The 26,731-nt window shown below is 42.5% G+C and overlaps 1 protein-coding gene and 1 long non-coding RNA gene across 3 annotated transcripts in view; one reads left to right on the forward strand and one right to left on the reverse strand.

Annotated features, from left to right (window-relative positions):
• Positions 1-26,731, reverse strand: part of LOC130358522 (uncharacterized) — a 256,402-nt gene that overhangs the window by 218,306 nt on the left and 11,365 nt on the right. The gene's annotated exons all lie outside the window — the stretch shown is intronic.
• The window catches only part of TEX26 (testis expressed 26), a 50,763-nt gene that overhangs the window by 15,476 nt on the left and 8,556 nt on the right, over positions 1-26,731 (forward strand). Inside the window, exons 2-5 of the mRNA XM_056561866.1 lie at positions 11,461-11,662; positions 18,047-18,128; positions 20,206-20,368; positions 23,833-23,989. Coding sequence (XP_056417841.1) covers positions 11,461-11,662; positions 18,047-18,128; positions 20,206-20,368; positions 23,833-23,989 — 604 coding nt within the window. The remainder of the gene's footprint in view (positions 1-11,460; positions 11,663-18,046; positions 18,129-20,205; positions 20,369-23,832; positions 23,990-26,731) is intronic.

A 26,731-nucleotide genomic window follows, 5' to 3' on the forward strand; every position in this document is an offset into this window, starting at 1 on the left:
TGGGTCCGACCCCTTCATGGGGGCCCCCAAAGCAAAAAAGGGGGCCTCCATGGGGAGAGCGGGACACACTCTACAGAAATCCGAAAAGTTCAAAATTCGAGTTCAGGCCATTCGGCTCTAGAGAATTAAATTCATAAATCTTCTGACTTTCAGCCTTAGACATTTTAACAATGAAGCTGCCTCCTCTCCAATCTTTCTTAATAGTTTGTAAGCCTGTGTAGAAGAAGGTAGTAATTTCTTTATTATGAAATTTTGCAAAGTGGGCTGATAAAGGGTGTTTTAGGTTTCCATTTTTTATGTTTGTTAGGTGTTCAGCAATTCTAGTCTTTAATGGTCTTTTTGTTCTCCCAATGTATTGTTTCATACATCCACACTGTATCAAATATAGTACTCCACTTGTGTGGCACGAAATGTGTTCTTTAATGATCCATTTAAAGTCAGTAGTACATGATGAAATTTCTGTGGTTTTTTTAGGGCCCTTCACTTTCATACAGTTGGGGCATATTCCACATCTAAAAAAGCCTTTTGTGTTTAGCCACGTCTCGGACATATTATGAATTTTTATTGGTGGTTTTATACTTGGTGCAATCGTTATCCCCAAATTGGGGGCCTTTTTATATACAATGGGGGCTCGGTCTGGCAGCAATCCTCCTATATCCTTATCTTGTTTAACCATATGCCAGTGCTTATTGATGATTTGTTCAATTTTTTTATATTCATAATTATAAGGTAAAATTAATTTGATTGAATGTTCAGTGGATATAGTGTCATTATCTTTTGGTGTAAAAAATGTGGTTCTATCTAGAAGTTTAACATGATTAAGGGACTGGGTTAAAAGTGTGTCCGGATAATTTTTATCTTTGAAAAGAGAAGTCATATCTTCTGCTTCTTCCAAAAAAATATTGTTCGATGTACAGTTACGTTTTAAACGGCGAAACTGTCCTTTAGGGATATTTGTAAGCCAACTAGACAGGTGGCAACTTGTATAGTCGATATAACTATTTTTCGTAGTAGGTTTCTTATAAGTATTGCAATTTAATCTAGTTTTATCCGGACTCACTTTGATCTCTAAGTCAAGAAAGGTGATAGATTGTGTGCTAATGTGTGAGGTAAAGTTGAGAAAGTGACTATTAGTGTTTAAATTATTAATAAATAATTCTAAATCTGTGATGGACCCATCCCAAATTAAAATAATATCATCAATGTAACGTCTCCAGAGCACCAGATTTGCGCCAAGGTGGGGGGTGATGGTATCCTCTTCCCAAGATGCCATAAATAAATTAGCATAACTTGGCGCAAATCTGGTGCCCATCGCGGTACCGATTAACTGTAAAAAATAATCACCATTAAAGTAGAAATAATTGTGAGTAAGAATAAAATTAATTGCTGTGAGGATAAATTCAATCTGTGAGGGTTTGTGATTGTGTTTGAGTAAAAATTTCTGAGTTGCTGCCAGACCTAAATTGTGACGTATATTTGTATAGAGAGATGATACATCCAGAGTGGCTAAAATATGATTGTCAGACCAGTTAAATGATTCAATAATTTTGACAATTTGGGTGGTATCGTTAATATAAGATTTGGTACTTTGTACCATATCTTGTAAAAATTTGTCTACATATTGGGACAGGTTAGAAGTCATAGACCCGATCCCAGATATGATAGGTCTACCCGGAGGGCTAATTAAGCTCTTATGTGTCTTGGGTAGACAGTAAAAAACAGGAAGTCTCTCATGAGTGCTCAAGATGAATTTATATTCGTTGTCATTGAGGATATCTTCCTCTAAAGCTTTTTTACAGATATTTAATAATTGGGCACTGTATTCTGCAGTGGGATCCTTTGTTAATTTTTTATATGTCGTATCATCATTCAACTGTCTTTGACATTCGTTTATATAGTCTTTTGTATTTAAAATCACAATACCTCCCCCCTTGTCGGCGGGACGTATTGTGATTTCATTATTGGCCTGTAGTTCTTGAATTGCTTTCTTTTCTGCAAAATTGATATTAGATTTTTGTTTGTGGCTATATTTTAGTTGCCTAATATCTTTTTCTACTAGATTTTTAAAAGTCACAATATCTGGACCCATCATATTTTTTGGATAGAACCAAGATTGTGGTTTAAGATTCGTGTGTACAAATTCCGTAGGTTTGGATTCATATTGAAAAGGGTGTTTAATGAAGTATTTTTTTAAACAAATAGTTCTAATAAATTTTTCAAGACCGACATATGTGTCGAATTTTTTTAAAGGATAAGATGGAGCAAATTTTAAGCCCTTATTCAACAATTTAGTCTGGGCAGGAGTTAAAGTATGATTACTTAAATTAATAATGACATTGTCTATTGGTGTGGATGTGTCTTTCCTATTTTCTGAGGTGGTTGTGATAGATTTTCTAGTTCTAAATTTTCTTCGTGTCCTCTTTTTTTGGGGGGGTTCGGTGTTGCAATTGGTTCTATGTGGTTTTTCCCAGGTATGGGATGCATCTCCACTGTTACTGTCTGTGTTCTCTGTGTTGGTCCTGTTGGTTGTGGTCGGTGTGTTTGGTACTGGTTGTGTCTGTATGGAGATTGTGGGTATTTTCTCCACTTGGGGGAGTAGTGTTGTGTTTGATAAGTGTAGTGAGATTGGTGATGGTTGGTATAAGGAGGATATTTCTTTCTGGTGTATGGAGATGGGTTTTGTGTGTAATTGAGATTGGTCTGAGGGTGTTCTTCCCCAAAAAAATGTTTTTTATCTGTCAAAGGGGCATATCTGTTCTGAGTATTGATATTGTAAGTGGTTACTTTCTCTGATGTGGCTGCTCTAGAAGGTTTAATCATGGTTTGCCATAAGAGTTTTTTTGTTTTTCTACTGATAATTTCTTCTTCTAATCTATCCAATTTTTTACATAAATACTGATTCTAAATGTGAACACTGCTTTATCAAGATGAAACAACCCTATGTTTCCCATTCCATTCCGCTATTTGCGGAAGATCTAAACAGAAACACACCTGTAACAATTAGACAGGCAACATGTATAAAAGGACTTTGAGCTTCACTGTTAAAGATATCTCTACTGAGGAAAGGGTCATATATAAAGTACCCTGAAACGCGTCTAGAGAAAGAAACATTTATCGCATGACTACCGCAATCCACAAACCGCCATCATTTACCTCCGACACAACTCCATCATCTGCTGATTTTACACCTGGCTGTAATTCATCCGCCATTCCACCAGACGCCGAGAGATCTTCCACGAGGCTTTCCTTGTTTCCGGAGCAAGATCCATCTATCTCCGAGTATATCTCCATCTCCGGAGCCACTCCGTGACCGGTGACTTCTCTTCGGCCTGCGGCAACCGGGCCCGTCACCGCAAGCGCATGCCAGCGCTGGACACAGCCTCCACTACATCTGCCATCGAGCCTGCAATCACTCCGTGACCGGTGACCTTTTTGGCCTGTGGCATCCGGGCCCGTCACCGTAAGCGCACGCTAGCGCTGGACACAGCCCTCATATATCCATCTCTCGGACGTCCAGCCAAAACCACCCTTAGGAGTTGGTAACTATATCACTTTGTGAACTGTTCTAAATCACATGAGAACGGAGTGTACCGCACAAAAGTACACTATGTCGGTTTGCAATATATTGGGATAGCGGTAGAACGTAATTCACATGCTATATTTTAAAAATTTTTAATATATGCTTTGTATTCAAATATCATACCTCCCCACAAGGGCCCTGTGGTAGGAGGCATTTATGTATTAGATTTGCATTATTTATTTTATGTCTTATTTGTATTTTTTATTAAATTTGTACATCATTTAAAGTGAAGCACAGTCCGATTTATTATTTTTTCTGTAATTCCATCATCATGTACCATTTTATGGTATTAGTCTAGAGGCATTTGGTACCCCCCCTTTTTTTCCTTATATATTATTTTGTACTAGTATTTTTTTGGTGTAAATACTTTCCATTTAGCCTCGATTAATTTATATTGTGAGCTGCACATACCCCAATTTTTTTCGATTTAATCTATTACACCTTTGTGAACGTGCTCCACTATTTCATGATGAACATTTGGTCACATTTAGAGAATAAGAAAAAATCAATAGATAATTTTACATTTTCAAACATTGACAAAAATTCTATAAAACCAGATGAAGGTATAGATTTACAGACAATTCAAAATTTCAAAAGGTTGGAGAATGTCTTGTCGCGCAGATTGAGAAACCAGTGGGAAATCAAAAGTTTGTCCCACCTACTAGAGATAGACCATATCCCAAAAGGTCTATATCTAAACAAAACCCCTGCGGGGGACTTAGAAAGTGAACAGTTTAATTCCAAATGGGATAAAACCCTCAAAGAATATTCTAAGGGACTGGTCAGATTGGTCATAGAAAGAAGAAAAGAACTTATAGTCACCCAAGATAATGAAATCAATCAAATCAAAATATTACTAGACCAATATGACCAATCCCCGGAATATCTTAAACAACAAGAATATTTATGTAAAAAATGTAAAAAATTGGATAGATTAGAAGAAGAAATTATCAGTAGAAAAACAAAAAAACTCTTATGGCAAACCATGATTAAACCTTCTAGAGCAGCCACATCAGAGAAAGTAACCACTTACAATATCAATACTCAGAACAGATATGCCCCTTTGACAGATAAACATTTTTTTGGGGAAGAACACCCTCAGACCAATCTCAATTACACACAAAACCCATCTCCATACACCAGAAAGAAATATCCTCCTTATACCAACCATCACCAATCTCACTACACTTATCAAACACAACACTACTCCCCCAAGTGGAGAAAATACCCACAATCTCCATACAGACACAACCAGTACCAAACACACCGACCACAACCAACAGGACCAACACAGAGAACACAGACAGTAACAGTGGAGATGCATCCCATACCTGGGAAAAACCACATAGAACCAATTGCAACACCGAACCCCCCCAAAAAAAGAGGACACGAAGAAAATTTAGAACTAGAAAATCTATCACAACCACCTCAGAAAATAGGAAAGACACATCCACACCAATAGACAATGTCATTATTAATTTAAGTAATCATACTTTAACTCCTGCCCAGACTAAATTGTTGAATAAGGGCTTAAAATTTGCTCCATCTTATCCTTTAAAAAAATTCGACACATATGTCGGTCTTGAAAAATTTATTAGAACTATTTGTTTAAAAAAATACTTCATTAAACACCCTTTTCAATATGAATCCAAACCTACGGAATTTGTACACACGAATCTTAAACCACAATCTTGGTTCTATCCAAAAAATATGATGGGTCCAGATATTGTGACTTTTAAAAATCTAGTAGAAAAAGATATTAGGCAACTAAAATATAGCCACAAACAAAAATCTAATATCAATTTTGCAGAAAAGAAAGCAATTCAAGAACTACAGGCCAATAATGAAATCACAATACGTCCCGCCGACAAGGGGGGAGGTATTGTGATTTTAAATACAAAAGACTATATAAACGAATGTCAAAGACAGTTGAATGATGATACGACATATAAAAAATTAACAAAGGATCCCACTGCAGAATACAGTGCCCAATTATTAAATATCTGTAAAAAAGCTTTAGAGGAAGATATCCTCAATGACAACGAATATAAATTCATCTTGAGCACTCATGAGAGACTTCCTGTTTTTTACTGTCTACCCAAGACACATAAGAGCTTAATTAGCCCTCCGGGTAGACCTATCATATCTGGGATCGGGTCTATGACTTCTAACCTGTCCCAATATGTAGACAAATTTTTACAAGATATGGTACAAAGTACCAAATCTTATATTAAAGATACCACCCAAATTGTCAAAATTATTGAATCATTTAACTGGTCTGACAATCATATTTTAGCCACTCTGGATGTATCATCTCTCTATACAAATATACGTCACAATTTAGGTCTGGCAGCAACTCAGAAATTTTTACTCAAACACAATCACAAACCCTCACAGATTGAATTTATCCTCACAGCAATTAATTTTATTCTTACTCACAATTATTTCTACTTTAATGGTGATTATTTTTTACAGTTAATCGGTACCGCGATGGGCACCAGATTTGCGCCAAGTTATGCTAATTTATTTATGGCATCTTGGGAAGAGGATACCATCACCCCCCACCTTGGCGCAAATCTGGTGCTCTGGAGACGTTACATTGATGATATTATTTTAATTTGGGATGGGTCCATCACAGATTTAGAATTATTTATTAATAATTTAAACACTAATAGTCACTTTCTCAACTTTACCTCACACATTAGCACACAATCTATCACCTTTCTTGACTTAGAGATCAAAGTGAGTCCGGATAAAACTAGATTAAATTGCAATACTTATAAGAAACCTACTACGAAAAATAGTTATATCGACTATACAAGTTGCCACCTGTCTAGTTGGCTTACAAATATCCCTAAAGGACAGTTTCGCCGTTTAAAACGTAACTGTACATCGAACAATATTTTTTTGGAAGAAGCAGAAGATATGACTTCTCTTTTCAAAGATAAAAATTATCCGGACACACTTTTAACCCAGTCCCTTAATCATGTTAAACTTCTAGATAGAACCACATTTTTTACACCAAAAGATAATGACACTATATCCACTGAACATTCAATCAAATTAATTTTACCTTATAATTATGAATATAAAAAAATTGAACAAATCATCAATAAGCACTGGCATATGGTTAAACAAGATAAGGATATAGGAGGATTGCTGCCAGACCGAGCCCCCATTGTATATAAAAAGGCCCCCAATTTGGGGATAACGATTGCACCAAGTATAAAACCACCAATAAAAATTCATAATATGTCCGAGACGTGGCTAAACACAAAAGGCTTTTTTAGATGTGGAATATGCCCCAACTGTATGAAAGTGAAGGGCCCTAAAAAAACCACAGAAATTTCATCATGTACTACTGACTTTAAATGGATCATTAAAGAACACATTTCGTGCCACACAAGTGGAGTACTATATTTGATACAGTGTGGATGTATGAAACAATACATTGGGAGAACAAAAAGACCATTAAAGACTAGAATTGCTGAACACCTAACAAACATAAAAAATGGAAACCTAAAACACCCTTTATCAGCCCACTTTGCAAAATTTCATAATAAAGAAATTACTACCTTCTTCTACACAGGCTTACAAACTATTAAGAAAGATTGGAGAGGAGGCAGCTTCATTGTTAAAATGTCTAATGCTGAAAGTCAGAAGATTTATGAATTTAATTCTCTAGAGCCGAATGGCCTGAACTCGAATTTTGAACTTTTCGGATTTCTGTAGAGTGTGTCCCGCTCTCCCCATGGAGGCCCCCTTTTTTGCTTTGGGGGCCCCCATGAAGGGGTCGGACCCACTCTATCTCTGTTCTGCGTGACTGGCCATCCTTCAACCTTCTTGTATACTAATTATTTCCATGTAAATCTATAGCATTTTATTTTACTTATGCACCTATTTTATATTTATTTTATATCCTTTTATTTATTACCCCATTTTTTGTATTTTTCTATTTTATTTCTAATCTTATTTTTATTTTTATTTTCATTTATTTCTACTTCTATATTATATTTTTTATATTATCATCCTTATTTTTACATTTATTATTCTTTATTTATTTATTTATTTTTTATTTTTACATTTATTATTATTATTATTTTTATTTATTTTCATTTTTGTCAATATCTCTATCTCAGTATTATACACTTTATCTGTACATCTTACTGTATGCTATATGTACCATTCCAATGTTTATAATATATATAATACTATATTTAAATAAGAACGCATACATACTGATTCTAAATGTGAACACTGCTTTATCAAGATGAAACAACCCTATGTTTCCCATTCCATTCCGCTATTTGCGGAAGATCTAAACAGAAACACACCTGTAACAATTAGACAGGCAACATGTATAAAAGGACTTTGAGCTTCACTGTTAAAGATATCTCTACTGAGGAAAGGGTCATATATAAAGTACCCTGAAACGCGTCTAGAGAAAGAAACATTTATCGCATGACTACCGCAATCCACAAACCGCCATCATTTACCTCCGACACAACTCCATCATCTGCTGATTTTACACCTGGCTGTAATTCATCCGCCATTCCACCAGACGCCGAGAGATCTTCCACGAGGCTTTCCTTGTTTCCGGAGCAAGATCCATCTATCTCCGAGTATATCTCCATCTCCGGAGCCACTCCGTGACCGGTGACTTCTCTTCGGCCTGCGGCAACCGGGCCCGTCACCGCAAGCGCATGCCAGCGCTGGACACAGCCTCCACTACATCTGCCATCGAGCCTGCAATCACTCCGTGACCGGTGACCTTTTTGGCCTGTGGCATCCGGGCCCGTCACCGTAAGCGCACGCTAGCGCTGGACACAGCCCTCATATATCCATCTCTCGGACGTCCAGCCAAAACCACCCTTAGGAGTTGGTAACTATATCACTTTGTGAACTGTTCTAAATCACATGAGAACGGAGTGTACCGCACAAAAGTACACTATGTCGGTTTGCAATATATTGGGATAGCGGTAGAACGTAATTCACATGCTATATTTTAAAAATTTTTAATATATGCTTTGTATTCAAATATCATACCTCCCCACAAGGGCCCTGTGGTAGGAGGCATTTATGTATTAGATTTGCATTATTTATTTTATGTCTTATTTGTATTTTTTATTAAATTTGTACATCATTTAAAGTGAAGCACAGTCCGATTTATTATTTTTTCTGTAATTCCATCATCATGTACCATTTTATGGTATTAGTCTAGAGGCATTTGGTACCCCCCCTTTTTTTCCTTATATATTATTTTGTACTAGTATTTTTTTGGTGTAAATACTTTCCATTTAGCCTCGATTAATTTATATTGTGAGCTGCACATACCCCAATTTTTTTAGATTTGTAAATTACTTATATTAAAAAATCTTTACCCTTCTTGTACTTTTTAGCAGCAGTATGCTACCGAGGAAATTCTGTTCTTTTTTGTCTCGTCCACAGTTCTCTCTGCTGACACCTCTGTCTGTGTCAGGAACTGTCCAGCAGCATAGGTTTGCTATGGGGATTTTCTCCTGCTCTAGACAGTTCCTGATACGGACAGAGGTGTCAGCAGAGAGCACTGTGGACAAGACGAAAAAGAAATTCAAAAAGAATAGAATTTCCTCTGTAGCATACAGCTGCAAAAAAGTACAGGAAAGGTAAAGATTTTTTAATAGAAGTAATTTACAAATCTGTTTAACTTTCTGGCACCAGTTCATAAAAAAAAAAAAAAAAAGTTTAGCTTATCTGAAACAAGAAGAGAAGATTAACACAAAAAAATGGGTTGGTACATTTTTAATACACTGGTGTAAAACTGTGCTAACACTAAGCTACGCTAACTACTCTATAACTGTAAAACTACACCACGCTACAACTGTGTAAAACTACGCTAACCCTACGCTACACTAATTACACTACACTGGTTTAAAACTACGCTAACACTATGCTATGCTAACTACACTACACCTGTGTAAAACTACGCTAACACTATGCTACGCTAACTACACTACACCTGTGTAAAACTACACTAACCCTACGCTACACCTGTGTAAAGCTGCGCTAACACTACGCTAACTAACTACACTTGTGTAAAACTGCGCTAACACTACGCTATGCTAACTACACTACACCTGTGTAAAACTGCGCTAACATTACGCTAACTACACTACACCTGTATAAGACTATGCTAACACTACGCTAACTACACTACACCTGTGTAAAACTACGCTACGGTAACTACGCTAAACCTAAAACTACGTTACACTGGTGTAAAACTGCACTAACACTACTCTAACTACTCTATACATGTGTAAAACTACAACTCCCATCCTGCTTGGACAGCATTTAACTGTCTGGGCATGCTGAGAGTTGTAGTCCCTTCACTGTAAAACCTGCAAAACTACAACTTCCAGCATGCCTGGACATCCTTAGGCTGCCTGGGCATGCTGGGAATTGTAGTGTCTTTACTTTAAAAACTAACCTACGTCCTTTCACTTTAAAACCTAAGCTACGCTACAATCTAAGCTAACTACTACGCTCATCTCCCTCTCTCCCTGCCTGCTACTTTATGCTACCTACTCTAACTACACACACAGAGTCCGTAGTAAACTGCGCATGCACCTGCATTTTTCTACGGACTTCTGCTTGTTACGCTAAAACTACGCTCCTAACGCTAGCCCTGCGCGGCAAGTTGACAAATGCGCAGGGCTATGCTAGCACTGCGCTCCTGACACTGCCCTATGCCATAAGCAGAGTGCTGCGCATGCGCTCTTAGTTTTCTACAGATCGTAGAAATCTTTACATCATCAGGCCCTCGCTACTCCTGACTTCTGTAGCAAGGGCCCAGCGCATGTCCAGTTACCCAGCACAGAGCGCTTTCCGGGGACGCACAGCTCTCATGTCATCAGGACGTGACAGCTGTGTAAAATCTTCAGCGCATGCGCTCTGCATACAGAGTGCAGCGCTCAGGGGGCGAGGTACTCCACATCACTAGGACGTGGAGTTGAAGAAAATGCATATGTGAATAAGAGGGCCGGGCTTAGGCACCTTCTTCCGGGACCCAAAGTATGACTGGTGGCGAGGGACACGCCTGCAGAGCGCAAATAGAGGGGGTGAATTATGGGACTTTACAGGACTAAAACTTGGCAGAAACCCAACAAAAAAATGTAAGTGACCCCTGTATGGACTCCTGTTCACCCACACTATAACCCAGTGTATTGGGTTTTGTGTGGGTGAACTTGCTGAAAGTTTTCCTTTAAGTCCTGTATGTTGTGAGGTGTTGCATCCATGGATCAAACTTTCTTTTCCATCACATCCTGCAGATACTTGATCTGGAATTTGGAAACCAAGTCATTACCATTGAACTCTTTGTCTTGTTCCTCAAAATATTCCTGAGCCACTTTGGCTTGTAGGTGTCTGTTGTGTTAGAGGGGTATTCTGGTGTTCAGAAATAACTAGGATATAGCTGGGACAGGTTAAAAAAAATATATACTTACCTACCCCTAGTCCTCAGCAGCTCCCACTGTGGCTCCTCTGAGGCCCTCCTGTGGCTTTTTCCAGTCCCCTGATGTTTGTTTTGCTCACTGCCAATTACTAGCCAAGATGGGACACTGTTGTGGTCAGTGATTGGCTGAGCAGGCAGGTCCTGCTCCATTCTCTCTTGTTGAAAGCAAGGAAAAGAGACGAGCATTGGGGGGACCAGCAGCAGCCGAATGGGAACAACAGCTGGAACTGCAGGGTACCAGGGGATGTAAGTATCATTTTGTTTTTCTTTTGTACACCATCCCCCAACAATATAATATTTATTTCTGGGAATACACCTTTAAAAATGTAAGGTTATGCACTGGATGGAGCCGTGCTCAATGACTTTTAATGCCTTCTTGATCATTTCATAGCTGGATGGAGACATTCTGAAGCCACAGTTCACCGAGCAGCTGAACTATCTGAAAGATAGAAGTAAATCTTTGCCGGAGAAAGAAAAATGTGACCAACTGGCCGCCTGTCTACGAATATCCTCCAAGTTCAGCGGCAAGGAAAAGCTTTCTGGAGCCATCAACAGAACTTTTCAGAGACCCAAGACCGCAATGGCTTCTCTAGGTAAGATGTGAAGTGTGACAGATGGTGGGGGAGGAGATGGATTAGGAGGTGTACAGGTGACATTGTTCTGTGTTTGGGAAGGCTGAGTCAGCGGACTGTCCTTTTGACAGACCTGTATGAACATGTTATCTTTCTAGTTCAGTAGCACTGTAAGCCCCAGGATTAATACGTCTGGTTCTGTATATAGAGGGATCGGCCACTTTTAAGGGAAAAGTTCACAAAACACACAACTGTCTAATGCAAATATATAGAATGTGGATACGGCTCAATTGACACTAAATGTCACTGACTAGACTGAGCAATCCAACCGAACACCTATACCCAAGGTGTAAAATGCAAAGGAAATAGAAGATAATGGCCAGTATTTATCATTGTAGTGTAAGTGAAGCATTTATCATTGTAGGTGTAAGTGAAGCATTTATCATTGTAGGTGTAAGTGAAGCATTTATCATTGTAGGTGTAAGTGAAGCATTTTTCTACACCTTTTTTTTGTGTGCTGGTAATGTGTAGGAGCGCCAAATTTATTAAATGGTCGCAGAGCATTTGATAATTTTTGTGCAGGTCACATTTTCTCAGATTTCTCTCTTTACATACACCAAAAAGCTAAGCTAAGTCTGGGCTGGTGTAGTTTTCGAGACTTTTCAGTGGCTTTTTGCCTTTTTTGCACCTTTTCTAGACTTTTCTAAAGACAATGATAAATGTCAGCCAATATGTTGGAGCTCAAAAGTCTATAGATACTGGAATAATGATTTATTCATGTAATTAACACATTAAATAACATGCATAAATAGGTGATTCACAGGGCCCTTGTGAAACCACCTCTTTAAAAAGTATTAGCCACAAATAAAATCAATATTGCACTGTGTTGGCGCCAGATAAAATGTATTAAATAAATAAAATACCACCAGAATATCCACTGTATAGTGGGTATAGATATGTTAGTCTATTGTTATTACAACTGAGCTGGTCCTGTAGGAATAAAACTGGAGTATCTGCTAATAATGTAGTTCCACATTTGGATGCATAATGATATATGCAGAAGATTATTTTATATACAGATAAATGTCTATAACAACTCCAAGCTTAGAAATATGGTCCGATGAGTGTCTATATAAATCTCATCCTCTCACAATCCGGCATAAATATATATCCAAAAAGACAGGGTGATATCCAGGGCGATTGCTGCCCGATTTCTCTGGGTAGTACTAATAATAGATACAGCGATATGTAGAGTCTATTCAGCTCACCCTCCGGAGGATCAATAGATCTTGTGCGGGGCACCTCTCACCTCGTGGGGGCTCCGGGTTGCTGTGAGCCGATACTCTTGCTGTATGTATGCAGTTGCTTGCGGCGCGGCCGGCAGGATTAGCGCTCCCTGTGTGCTCACGCTCTTCATGTACTTGTCAGCTGGAAGTAGCATAGAGTCTTCGCTAGCAGCACTAGGCTAGCGTCCTCGTGGGCGCTGAGCACGCGCTCGGATCCCTCTGATGACAGAGGATATTTAAAGGGCTACTCCACTGCTCAGCGTTTGGAACATACTGCTCAGAACGCTGGAGCCAGGAGCTTGTGACATCATAGCCCAGCCCCCTCATGACGTCACGCCCTGCCCCTCAATGCAAGTCTATGGGAGGGGGCGTGACAGCCATCACGCCCCCTCCCATAGACTTGCATTGAGGGGGCGGGGCATGACATCATGAGAGGGCGAGGCTATGACGTCACGAAGCGCCGGCTCCAGCGTTCTAAACAGTATGTTCCAAACGCTGAGCAGCGGAGTAACCTTTAAGGATGACTGACAGCAGCTCAGTATGGGTAGATAGACGTAGTAGCGGAATAATATCAAGCTCTAGGTGGTATTACATAGTTAGTATGGTTGAAAAGAGACATACGTCAATCAAGTCCAACCAGGGTATTGCTGTACTGGTATACAGTGCTTTAAACTGGACGCGTTTCAGAACCAGCCATAGGTTCCTACTGCTGCTGAAGAAGGAACCTATGGCTGGTTCTGAAATGCCTCCAGTTTAAAGCAGTGTATACCAAGCAATACCAGCTATAGCTTGATAATATCATGCGGACATTCTGCAAATTTGCATGTTCCACTGGTGCTAAAGCCGCTCTGAAATGCGGCGTCTCCATAGATGGCAATGCATTTCCGGAAATTCCACCGTGTACACAGTGCAGCAGAATCCCATTGACAACAGTGGGACTGCAACGGAATTTCCAAGCTAAATTTTTCCAACAGATTCTGCTTGAAAATTCCACTGTGCGAACCTGGCCTTACACCAGGGGCCTTAAAGGGGTTATCCAGGAAAAAAAAAATGTTTTTATATAATCAACTGGCTTCAGAAAGTTAAACAGATTTGTAAATTATGTACAAACAAGAAAGTTGCAACAGCACTCTAGGTCAAAAAATGGAGGCTCTTAGCGCACTTTTTGATCAAAATGTGTCCCCCTTCTGTTTTTAGATTTGTAAATTACTTCTATTAAAAAATCTTAATCCTTTCAGTACTTATGAGCTTCTGAAGTTAAGGTTGTTCTTTTTTGTCTAAGTGCTCTCTGATGACACATGTCTCGGGAAACGCCCAGTTTAGAAGCAGATCCCCATAGCAAATATCTTCTTAACTGGGCGTTTCCCGAGACACGTGTCATTAGAGAGCACTTAGACAGAAAAGAACAACCTTAACTTCAGAAGCTCATAAGTACTGAAAGGATTAAGATTTTTTAATAGAAGTAATTTACAAATCTGTTTAACTTTCTGGAGCCAGTTGATCTATAAAAAAAAGGTTTTCCCTGGAATACCCCTATTAAACTAGGTTCATACTGTGTAAAATTTATGTACTTTACATGTGCCTTTTTGATCGTAAATTTAAAAAAAAAAAGAGGTTTTTTTTTCTTACATTTTTTACTGCCTGTTATGATCGAAAAAAGTGCATGTAACATTTTATACATAATGTAATGAAGATGGAGGTCAAGGTAAGGCTGGGTTCACACTACGTTTTCTCCCATACGGGAGCGCATACGGCAGGGGGGAGCTAAAACCTCGCGCTCCCGTATGCCTTCGTATGCGCTCCCGTATGTCATTCATTTCAATGAGCCAGCCGGAGTGAAACGTTCGGTCCGGTCGGCTCATTTTTGCGCCATATGCGCTTTTACGACCGGACCTCAAACCGTGGTTGACCACAGTTTTAGGTCCGGTTGTAAAAGCGCATACGGCGCAAAAATGAGCCGACCGGACCGAACGTTTCACTCCGGCCGGCTCATTGAAATGAATGACATACGGGAGCGCATATGAAGGCATACGGGAGCGCGAGGTTTTAGCTCCCCCCTGCCGTATGCCCTCCCGTATGGGAGAAAACGTAGTGTGAACCCACCCTAAGGCAGATTACTACAGAAGCATGGTGAATTTTACAATTCGCTGTATTATAAGCCTTTCGAAGGCGTCCTCCATACACCCATATTGACAAGATAGAAAAGTTCTCTCTTCTTTTCGCCCCTGTCCCTTGTGTTTTCTAGCTGCAGTTTCCTTATATCCATGTACTATATCAGTGGTCCTCCACCATGCGGACCCCCAGATGTTGCAAAACTACAACTCCCAGCATGCTGGGAGTTGTAGTTTTGCAACATCTGGAGGTCCGCAGGTTGAAGACCACTGTACTATATGCTGGAGATCACTTGCATGGCATTTATTGTATGTAATATATTATAGTAATGAGTAACATATTAGTCATGTCTTCACCATTGTAGTCAATATTTAATAGATATTACGGGTAACCTGTAGAAACATGCTGCACTATGGGGGAGATTTATCAAAACCTGTCCAGAGGAAAAGTTGCCCAGTTGCCCATAGCAACCAATCACATCGCTTCTTTCATTTTTCAGAGGCCTTGTTAAAAATGAAAGATGCAATCTGATTGGTTGCTATGGGCAACTTTTCCTTTGGACAGGTTTTGATAAATCTCCCCCAATGAGACAGAGCTAAATGTGGCTTAAAGGGGTACTCCGCTGCTCAGCATTTGGAACAAACTGTTCGAATGCTGGCGCCGGGAGCTCGTGACATCATAGCCCCGCCCCATTATGACATCACACCCCGCCCCCTCAATGCAAGTCTATGGGAGGGGGCGTGACTTTTTTTCTGGCAGTTTTTGGAAAACTACCACTGCAGTTTTTGAGCCAAAGTCAGAAGTGGATCCATAAGGGAGGAGAAGTGTAAGTCCTTCCTTTATATGTCCTATTCCTTTTGAATGGCTTTGGCTCAAAAACTGCAGTGGCAGCTATCCAAAAACTGCCAGAAAAAAACCAAGTGGAAACCTAGCCTAAGCGCCACAAACACAGGGAGGGGACGTGAAAACACACACAGGGGGACACGAAGACAAACATACAACTACCACAAGATGCAAAGGGAGGAGGAGGGAGAAAGAAGGAAAAGGGTAAAGAAAGAGAAGGTGGGATTGAGAAATCAAGGCGGTGGTCTGTCAGAGAAACGATCCCAAGGTTCCCAGACGGAGAGGAATAGAGGGACAGAATTTTTTAAAGTGGCCCGTGAGTGATTCCAAAGAAGGGATCTCACTAGAGATGAGCGAACTTACAGTAAATTCGATTCGTCACGAACTTCTCGGCTTGGCAGTGGATGACTTATCCTGCATAAATTAGTTCAGCTTTCAGGTGCTCCGGTGGGCTGGAAAAGGTGGATACATTCCTAGGAAAGAGTCTCCTAGGACTGTATCCACCTTTTCCAGCCCACGGGAGCACCTGAAAGCTGAACTAATTTATGCAGGAAAAGTCATCAACTGCCGAGCCGAGAAGTTCGTGACGAATCAAATTTACTGTAAGTTCGCTCATCTCTGGATCTCACGTATACGGGCTAACAGGTCAGACTCAGAGGGGGGGAGGGTCCTCTTCCAACATTTGGCAATAAGGGTTTTAGCAGCTAAGGCAATATGCATGAAGAGCTTATAGGGTTGTTTAGACAGAGTGGGATAAGAGAGATGGAGGAGGTAAATAAGGGGGTCTAAAGGGACCGACACACCCAGAGCCTCAAATATCAGTCTCTGTACTGTGTTCCAGTAATCAGCTAGGAAAGGACAGGACCAAAAAATATGGAACACAGAACCCAGGCCCACCCCACAACGCCAGCATTGGGGAGGAATGTCAGGGTTCAGTCTATTCAACAGTTCCGGAGTATGATACCAGCCCATAATCAGTTTATACTGGGTTTCCTTATAGGCGGTGCAAATTGATGCCTTAGAGGCTCTTTCCCAGATAACCCACCACTGAGGTAGGGTGATGGTAGTATTGAGAACAGCATCCCAATGGGACGGTGGGTCGCCCTCAGGGGGCTGGAGAAGCAAAGAATAAATGTCAGAGAGAAGGCCCTTCGCCTGAGGCCCGCCACGGCACAGCCTTTCAAATCCAGTGGGCATAGAGACCACAGTGGAGCCAGTCATTGAGGACAAAAAAAGCTGCAACTGTAAATACCTTCAGGGGGGACAGAATGTCCTCCATTACCATCCTGCCGACTACAGCTCTATAGGAAAGGAAGGGGAGGGCAGCCAGCAGCTCATTGGATTCCTGCAGCAAGATGCTGCAGGCTATTGGTTATGGCTGCACTGGGGGGGCGGGGCTTACATGGAGCTCACAGTGGAAGCCTGCGTGAGTTAGCAGGACAGCATGTGAGTAACAGGAGGCAGAACGGGGCACACGGGGCACATTATACAACTATATGTCAGTTGCTGAAGTTGTCAGCGCTGTCAGATAGCTGTTTGTACGATGGCCCCGACACACAGCAGCATCATATGTCGATGCTGCCTTCAACATACGATGGGCTCTGAGAGGCCATCATATGTTGAAATGATCATATGTCGGGGCCATCATAAGTCGGGGGGTCACTGTATATATGTTCTAAAATATATAAAAATATTTATAAAAAAAAATTATGAATAAATAAAACTGTAGGAACCATTGCTGTGTGAATTAGGGCCTGAAAGCTGTCATTGTTGAGCAAACAGCTAAAAGACATATTTATGAAGGTCACTATAGCATGTGAGTCTTGCTCGGCAGCTCTTGTTGAGTATAGTCGGCATTTGGTAGCAGTCGACTATGTCGCAGTCAAATTGCTGTCAAATATGGTGGCAAATCCAAAATATGTAAATCGTGCGGTCATAAATCCTAAAGGCCAGTCTAATCTGATGTATGGCAGGCCGCAGACTCATTATAATATAATCTCTTTTTAAACCTTTTGGACAACAACCCATCACCGATATATTTTGGTTGCGCTTCTCAGTCGGTCTTTATTGGGTCATTTACTCTCAGAAAATCTATCATATTGAGGTCAATTGCAACATCCACACTGTTGGTTAATGTTGGTGAATTGTTTTACCTTTTTTGAAGGAGGAAACATATGGGATCCTTATGAAACAACAATGAATAGAGACTACCCTCATAAGGTATGTCCTCCGCCAGTAGCCATACGGTAAGTCCTTATACTAGTAGTTTCCTTTAGCCCTCCGTCTTTGGCCTACTTTGCATCAGTAGAATTCATAAAGGGGTACTCCGCCCCTAGACATCTTATCCCCTATCCTAAGGATAGGGGATAAGATGCCTGATTGTGGGGGTCCTGCCACTCCCGCAATCTCCTTGCTGTCCCCGGCATTCATTTAGAGCATCGGGTGCAGCGTCGGAGGCTCCTGACATCACGGTCACGCCCTGCTTGTGATGTCACGGCCACTCCCCCTCAATGCAAGTCTATGAGGGGGCTTGCATTGAGGGGGCGTGGCCGTGATGTCACGAGCGGGGCGTGACCGTAACATCACAAGCCCCGCATCACAAGTCATCCGGCTCTGCAACGGATGTCTGGGGTGCTGCAGCCGAGATTGCGGGGTTACCACAATCAGACATCTTATCCCCTATACTTTGGATAGGGGATAAGATGTCTAGGGTCGGAGTACCCCTTTAAATCATGATCTTAGCTGTCAGAGGTGTAACTTGTAGCTTATTGGCCCCGAAACAAAATCTGCAACAGGGCCACATGTGTCATTCATAATACTGCTCTCTTAAGGAGCAGATGTGCCTTGGGGCCCCCTTAAACACCAGGGCCCTGGTGCGACTGCTACCTCTGCACCCCCTATAGTTACGCCCCAGTTGGCTGCCCTAATTTTTTCACAGCCATCTTTCTCTGCATCACTGTACTACAACCCGTGGCTCCCCAACTAGCCAGCCGAGGACTGTCAGGACATGATAGGAGTTGTAGTTTGCTACGGCTGGAGAGCCATAGGTTGCTATATTTCATGGCCAGGTAGATCTAACTAGTAAGGCACTCATTGGAGTCAAACAATTGCTTGTACAAGTCACCTAGGGAGACTAGAAATTATTATTTTTTAAAGTATTAAAAAAATTCTAATTTCCCACCTTTTGGTCTTTCTAAACTACAAAAAAAAAATCGACATACTGTACTGGAATAGATAACGTTATTTATCCTGCATGGTGAATAAGGCATAAAAAATGATCACTGCGCAAAAAAAAAACAAGCCCCCGCATAGCTCTGTAAATGTTAAATTAAATGGGTACTCCAGTGGACATTTTTTTTTTTTTTTTAAATCAACTGGTGCCAGAAAGTTAAACAGATTTGTAAATTACTTCTATTAAAAAATCTTTACCCTTCCAGTACTTTTTAGCAGCTGTATGCTACAGAGGAAATTCTTTTTTCTTTTTGAATTTCTTTTTTGTTTCGTCCACATTGCTCTCTGCTGACACCTCTGTCCTTGTCAGGAACTGTCCAGAGCAGCATAGGTTTGCTATGGGGATTTTCTCCTGCTCTGGACAGTTCCTGTTACGGGCATCAGGTGTCAGCAGAGAGCACTGTGGACAAGACAAAAAAAAATAAAAAAATAAATAAAGATTTTCCTCTGTAGCATACAGCTGCTAAAAAGTACTGGAAGGGTAAAGATATTTAAATAGAAGTAATTTACAAATCTGTTTAACTTTCTGGCACCAGTTGATTTAAAAAAAATTGGTGATTTTTTTTTATACATTATATGGTAAAATAAATGGTGCTATTAAAAAGTACAATTTGTTCCACAAAAATAAGTCCTCATATCATCCTGTATAAAAAATAAAATAACAAAATTAAAATGTTATTCCTCTTAGTGGGCAAGGAGTCCAAAAAAAGGACAAGATAAAACGAAAATCACTGCAGCTGGAAGGGGTTAGAGAAATCTCTATTATTTTTGACCAATGTTTCCCAACCAGGGTGTCACCTACGGCTGTCCAGGCATGCTGGGAGCTGTAGTTTTGCAACAGCTGGGGGCACCCTGGTTGGGAAACACTGAATTAGACTATAATGGGATAGCACAACCGTCATGTTGAGTACAGATTGTAATCTACTTTGTCATTGAATCATTTAATAGAGATGTCATCAGTAGGGTCACTTTACAGGTATAGATGACACATCCATCCACACACTGCACTCTGCTACATCCCTTGTCTATTGGAATGTTAGCGGAAATGTTAGTAGCATGCATATAATATTCTACCCTGTGTTTTGTTTCCAGACCTAAGACCTCTAAAAGCTACAGAAACCCTTACTTTCTATGTGACCCTGTTGGGATAAGCATGTACAGTGATGAGTATTGCTGGAAACCTTATTCCAAGCCAGAGCCTATCAGAGCTGCGACAGCGTCAGGAGCCAGAAATCACAGACCCCATCCTGATAAGGTACTGTATATATTCTATTCACAATGCAATTCCTTCAATCTGGCATTTGATAATCGACACGGCTTAATAATAAAAAGTTAAAGGGGTACTCCGCCTTTAGACATCTTATCCCCTATCTAAAGGATAAGATGTCTGATCATGGGGGTCCCGCCGCTGGGGACCCCCATGATCTCCCTACTGCACCCGGCATTCGTTTAGAGCAGTGGTCTTCAACCTGCGGACCTCCGGATGTTGCAAAACTACAACTCCCAGCATCCTGGGAGTTGTAGTTTTGCAACATATGGAGGTCCGCAAGTTGGAAACCACTGGTTTAGAGCATTGGGTGCAGCACTGGAGGCTCGTGACGTCACGACCACACCCCGCCACTGGCTGTCCGGGCATGCTGGGAGTTGTAATTTTGCAATATCTGGAGGTCCACAGGTTGGAGACCACTGGTTTAGAGCATCGGGTGCAGCACCGGAGGCTCGTGACGTCACGGCCACACCCCGCCACTGGCTGTCCGGGCATGCTGGGAGTTGTAGTTTTGCAATATCTGTAGGTCCGCAGGTTGGAGACCACTGGTTTAGAGCGTCGGGTGCAGCACTGGAGGCTCGTGACTTCACGGCCACACACCCTCATTGAAAGTCCATGGGAGGGGGCGTGACATCGCTAGCCTCCTCCCCGCATCGCCAGTCATCCGGCACAGAGCGAAGTTCGCTCCGTGCATCGAATGTCTGGGCTGCCGCAGCCAAGATCATGGGGGTTCCCAGTGACGGGACCCCCGCGATCAGACATCTTATCCCCCTATCCTTTGGATAGGGGATAAAATAACTAGGGGCGGAGCACCCCCTCAAAGCGTTACTGTCATTTGTAACAACTTTTGACATGTCTGGGCAACATGTCACAAGGTGCTAAAAATTACTGTAACACTTCAAAATTATTCTGTCCTATAATTTGACAAATATCAGGTCCCACTGACACAGATCCTGTAGTCTCAAAAGGTGACACCCTTGTCACCTATGCTGTTGGCCAACATTAACCTGCATAGATCCCTCCTTTGACCTTTGTATAATAACTAAGCCATGAGTGGTGTACTCCACTTAGCAGGGTTGTGCACTTTCACTCCCTTCTTGTTAGAAGTGCCCCCTGACCTTAAAGGGGTACTACCGTGGAAAACTTTTTTTAATCAACTGGTGCCAGAAAGTTAAACAGATTTGTAAATCACTTCTATTAAAAAAATCTTAATTCTTCCAGTACTTTTTAGGGGCTGTATACTAAAGAGAAATCCAAAAAGAAATGCATTTCCTGTGATGTCCTGACCACAATGCTCTCTGCTGACCTCTGCTGTCCATTTTAGGAACTGTCCAGAGAAGCATATGTTTGCTATGGGGATTTTCTCCAGTTCCTAAAATGGACAGCAGAGGTCAGCAGAGAGCACTGTGGTCAGGACATCACAGGAAATTCATTTCTTTTTTTGATTTCTCTTTAAAAAAAAAAAAAAAAAAGTTTTCCACGGTAATACCCCTTTAAAGCATACCTGTCAGACCAATCACTGAAAAAAATAATGCTTTTATATGTTACTTACTAGATCATGCAGATTCTTTGCATGTCTTTATGTTTCTAGCTTCTGTGCGTGCACGGACGGCATTCTCTTTCATGGATCAGCGCATATGCATCCTGCGGAGGGGGTAAAGTACCCTAACCCACTCTGGATGGGAGCGCAATCCTGCATATTTGTTGTGGCTATAATTTTATAACAATACTCTGCATGGTGTGCTATATTTTGGCTCCACTGCTATGTATACAGGACCTATTAGGTTGTGAAGCCTTGATTACCATGATATCTAATCCCCTATCTTTGTAACTCCCCTGATGACGTCACAATAATTAGTGATAGAAACACGTTGGGGATATGCTATTACATGTGTGTTCTTGATTATGCACACATGTTAAAGATTGTTGGGGCCAGTGCTTGAGTATAACTGAATATTTGTTATAGTAACACATTTGGTAGTACCTTTTAACAGTATATACCTTTGTGCTTCTTTCTTATGGCTATAACCAGAGCCGTGTATATTTGTCATGACCTAATTTGATCTATTATGCGACATGACAAACACAATTTTTATACCTTCTAAGTGATGAATTAAAGGTTACGTTTCAAGAGAACCTTCCCCTCACTGGTTGGTCTACTGGTGTTATTTGATATTCTTTGATGCTGGGGGGCATATTATCTGGGTAGTATGCAGGACCATAATTTGGTGCATGAAACTTTCTAGCTTCTGCATTTGGCTTACAAATCCCACCATTTTGTTGCTCATTTATTTTGGCATCCACTGCTCAGGAAGGGGTGTGTCTTAGGGAAGCAATTAGCCCGTCCTCACTCACCATTCACTTCCTGCCTGAGTCTGCTGTGTTGGGTCTCTTAATCCAATCACTGCAAGCTGATCTATAACCCTTTCCTCTCTGCTTTCATGCTGCAGTCTGATGCCAGTCCCACCCTCACTTACTAAACTTTGTCCCAGCCTGTGCATCAGCTGGGACAAAGATGATGCTGCAGCCGGACAGGATTATGTTCTGGATGGTTTGGGGACCCCTAGTGGTCTTTTTTTTCAGCCATGACTTTTAATAAAAGGAGATAACTTTTTTATGAAGTATATTAGAAAGGTTAATGTTTTGCCAAGATGTACAACATATACGTATAAGCCGTCCCGAATATAAGCCGAGGTCCCTAATCTCACCCCAGAAACCCAGGAAAAGTTATTGACTCGACTATAAGCTTAGGGGGGGAAATACATCACCCCCCCCCCCCCCCATGTCATCACCCAGACCCCGTCATCATCCCCCCTGTCATCATCCAGACCCGCATCATTATCACCTCCGTCATTATCACCATCATCACCCCGTCATCATCCCCCCCCCCTTCATCATCACCAAAACTACAACTCCCAGCATGCCCGGACAGCCATCGGCTGTCCCGGCATGCTGGGATTTGTAGTTTTGAAACATCTGGAGGTCCACAGGTTGAAGACCACTGCGGCTTTCGTCATCATCCAGACCCCCCTTTTGTTTTCTACTCACCTCCCCTCAGTGGGAAGGAAGGGTGAGCTGGTCAGGGCCGTCCATCTTTGGCCATCTATGCTGCAGGGACCGTCCGGTGGGGAGGGTTAGTCGTTCCAGGCTGTCTATCTTCACCGGGAGGCCCTCTTCTCCGCTCCGGGCCGGCCCCAGACTAGTGACGCTGCCTTGATGCCACCGCGCAGGGACGTCACGGACGTCTGCTGCGCACGGACGTCTCTGCGCGTTGTCGTCAAGGCAACAGTGTCCATTTAAGCTGATCCAAGGAGGTCCGGCTTCTGTGACCGTTAGCATTATCTGTTGGTTAACTTGCCTGTAGGTGTTTAATATCTCTGCAGCGCCTCCTCAGGGAATATGAAGTAGTACATTCATCTCATTGAGAAACAAGTATTTTTTTTTATCCTCAGACTTTTTCATCCTGGAAGTTACCTCATGAAGAGAAGAAAATTTCTCAAGATAGCTGTTCTCCATGGATTAAACCTCCAACAATTGAAGAGGTGCAAAGAGCAGTAAGGTCCCAATATCTCTCCACATATAAAGGGGACTACTTCGGAACACCACAAGGTGGGTGCTGAGTGACTTTAACTTTGGCAAACCAGTCATTGGCAGTCACCAGAATATGTATAGAGCCTAGCCTTCTTTCCTTCTTTGTGAAAACACATTCTTTGAGATATATATTACTATCTGGAAATTTTTACTCTTAAAGGGGTATTCCCTGTCACGATGCCGGCTGGCAGGAGGTGGATCCTCTGTGCCAGAGAGGGATTGGCGTGGACCGTGCTAGTGGACCGGTTCTAAGTCACTACTGGTGTTCACCAGAGCCCGCCGCAAAGCGGGATGGTCTTGCTGCGGCGGTAGTGACCAGGTCGTATCCACTAGCAACGGCTCAACCTCTCTGACTGCTGAAGATAGGCGCGGTACAAGGGAGTAGACAGAAGCAAGGTCGGACGTAGCAGAAGGTCGGGGCAGGCAGCAAGGATCGTAGTCAGGGGCAACGGCAGGAGGTCTGGAACACAGGCTAGGAACACACAAGGAAACGCTTTCACTGGCACAATGGCAACAAGATCCGGCGAGGGAGTGCAGGGGAAGTGAGGTATACATAGGGAGTGCACAGGTGAACACACTGATTAGAACCACTGCGCCAATCAGCGGCGCAGTGGCCCTTTAAATCGCAGAGACCCGGCGCGCGCGCGCCCTAGGGAGCGGGGCCGCGCGCGCCGGGACAGGACCGACGGAGAGCGAGTCAGGTACGGGAGCCGGGGTGCGCATCGCGAGCGGGCGCCACCCGCATCGCGAATCGCATCCCGGCTGGAGGCGGTATCGCAGCGCACCAGGTCAGTGGATCTGACCGGGGCGCTGCAGTAGCGAGAGTGTAGCGAGCGCTCCGGGGAGGAGCGGGGACCCGGAGCGCTCGGCGTAACAGTACCCCCCCCCTTGGGTCTCCCCCTCTTCTTGGAGCCTGAGAACCTGAGGACCAGACTTTTGTCTAGGATATTGTCCTCAGGTTCCCAGGATCTCTCTTCAGGACCACAGCCTTCCCAATCGACCAAAAAAAAAGTTTTCCCTCTGACCTTCTTGGAGGCCAGTATCTCCTTTACTGAGAAGATGTCCGAAGAGCCGGAAACAGGAGTGGGAGAAACAAGTTTGGGAGAGAAACGGTTGATGATGAGTGGTTTAAGAAGAGAAACGTGAAAGGCATTAGGAATACGAAGAGAAGGAGGAAGAAGAAGTTTGTAAGAGACAGGATTAATCTGGCACAAAATTTTGAAAGGACCAAGATAGCGTGGTCCCAATTTGTAGCTGGGAACACGGAAGCGGACATATTTAGCGGAGAGCCATACCTTGTCTCCGGGAGAAAAAATGGGGGGAGCTCTTCTTTTCTTATCAGCAAACTTCTTCATGCGTGATGAAGCCTGTAAGAGAGAATTTTGGGTCTCTTTCCATATGGTGGAAAGATCACGAGTTATTTCATCCACAGCGGGCAAACCAGAGGGCAAGGGAGTAGGGAGGGGGGGAAGAGGGTGACGGCCGTACACCACGAAAAATGGGGATTTGGAAGAAGATTCAGAGACTCTGAAGTTATACGAGAATTCGGCCCATGGTAGAAGATCTGCCCAGTCATCCTGGCGGGAGGAAACAAAATGCCGTAAATAATCACCCAGGACCTGATTAATTCTTTCTACTTGCCCATTGGATTGAGGATGATAAGCAGAAGAAAAGTTTAATTTAATCTTGAGTTGTTTACAGAGAGCCCTCCAGAATTTTGACACGAATTGGACGCCTCTATCCGAGACGATCTGCGTGGGCAACCCGTGAAGACGAAAAATGTGTACAAAAAATTGTTTTGCCAACTGAGGCGCTGAAGAAAGACCCGGAAGAGGAATAAAATGTGCCATCTTGGAAAATCGATCAACGACCACCCAAACAACAGTGTTGCCACGGGATGGGGGTAAGTCTGTAATAAAGTCCATACCAATTAGAGACCAAGGCTGTTCGGGAACAGGCAGAGGATGAAGAAGACCAGCGGGCTTCTGGCGAGGAGTCTTATCCCGGGCACAGACAGTGCAGGCCCGCACAAAATCAACAACATCCGTCTCCAGAGTCGGCCACCAATAGAAACGAGAGATGAGTTGCACGGATTTCTTGATGCCCGCATGGCCTGCGAGATGGGAGGAGTGACCCCATTTGAGGATTCCGAGGCGTTGGCGTGGAGAGACGAAGGTCTTCCCTGGAGGAGTTTGCCTGATGGAGGCTGGAGACGTGGAGATCAGGCAGTCAGGAGGAATGATGTGTTGCGGAGAGAGCTCTACTTCCGAGGCATCCGAGGAACGAGAGAGAGCATCGGCCCTAATGTTCTTATCGGCAGGGCGAAAGTGAATTTCAAAATTAAACCGGGCAAAGAACAGAGACCACCTGGCCTGGCGAGGATTCAGCCGTTGGGCAGACTGGAGATAGGAGAGATTCTTGTGATCGGTGTAAATGATAATTGGAAATTTTGATCCCTCCAGCAGATGCCTCCATTCCTCAAGTGCTAATTTAATGGCCAGTAGCTCTCGATCCCCGATGGAGTAGTTCCTCTCCGCCGGAGAGAAGGTCCTGGAAAAAAAACCACAGGTAACAGCATGCCCGAAAGAATTTTTTTGTAGAAGAACCGCTCCAGCTCCTACTGAGGAGGCATCAACCTCCAATAGGAAGGGTTTAGATGGGTCAGGTCTGGAGAGCACGGGAGCAGAAGAAAAGGCAGACTTGAGCCGTTTAAAGGCGTCTTCCGCTTGAGGAGGCCATGACTTAGGATTGGCATTCTTT

This window comes from Hyla sarda, chromosome 2 (assembly GCF_029499605.1).
Source record: "Hyla sarda isolate aHylSar1 chromosome 2, aHylSar1.hap1, whole genome shotgun sequence".
Lineage (NCBI taxonomy): Eukaryota > Metazoa > Chordata > Amphibia > Anura > Hylidae > Hyla > Hyla sarda.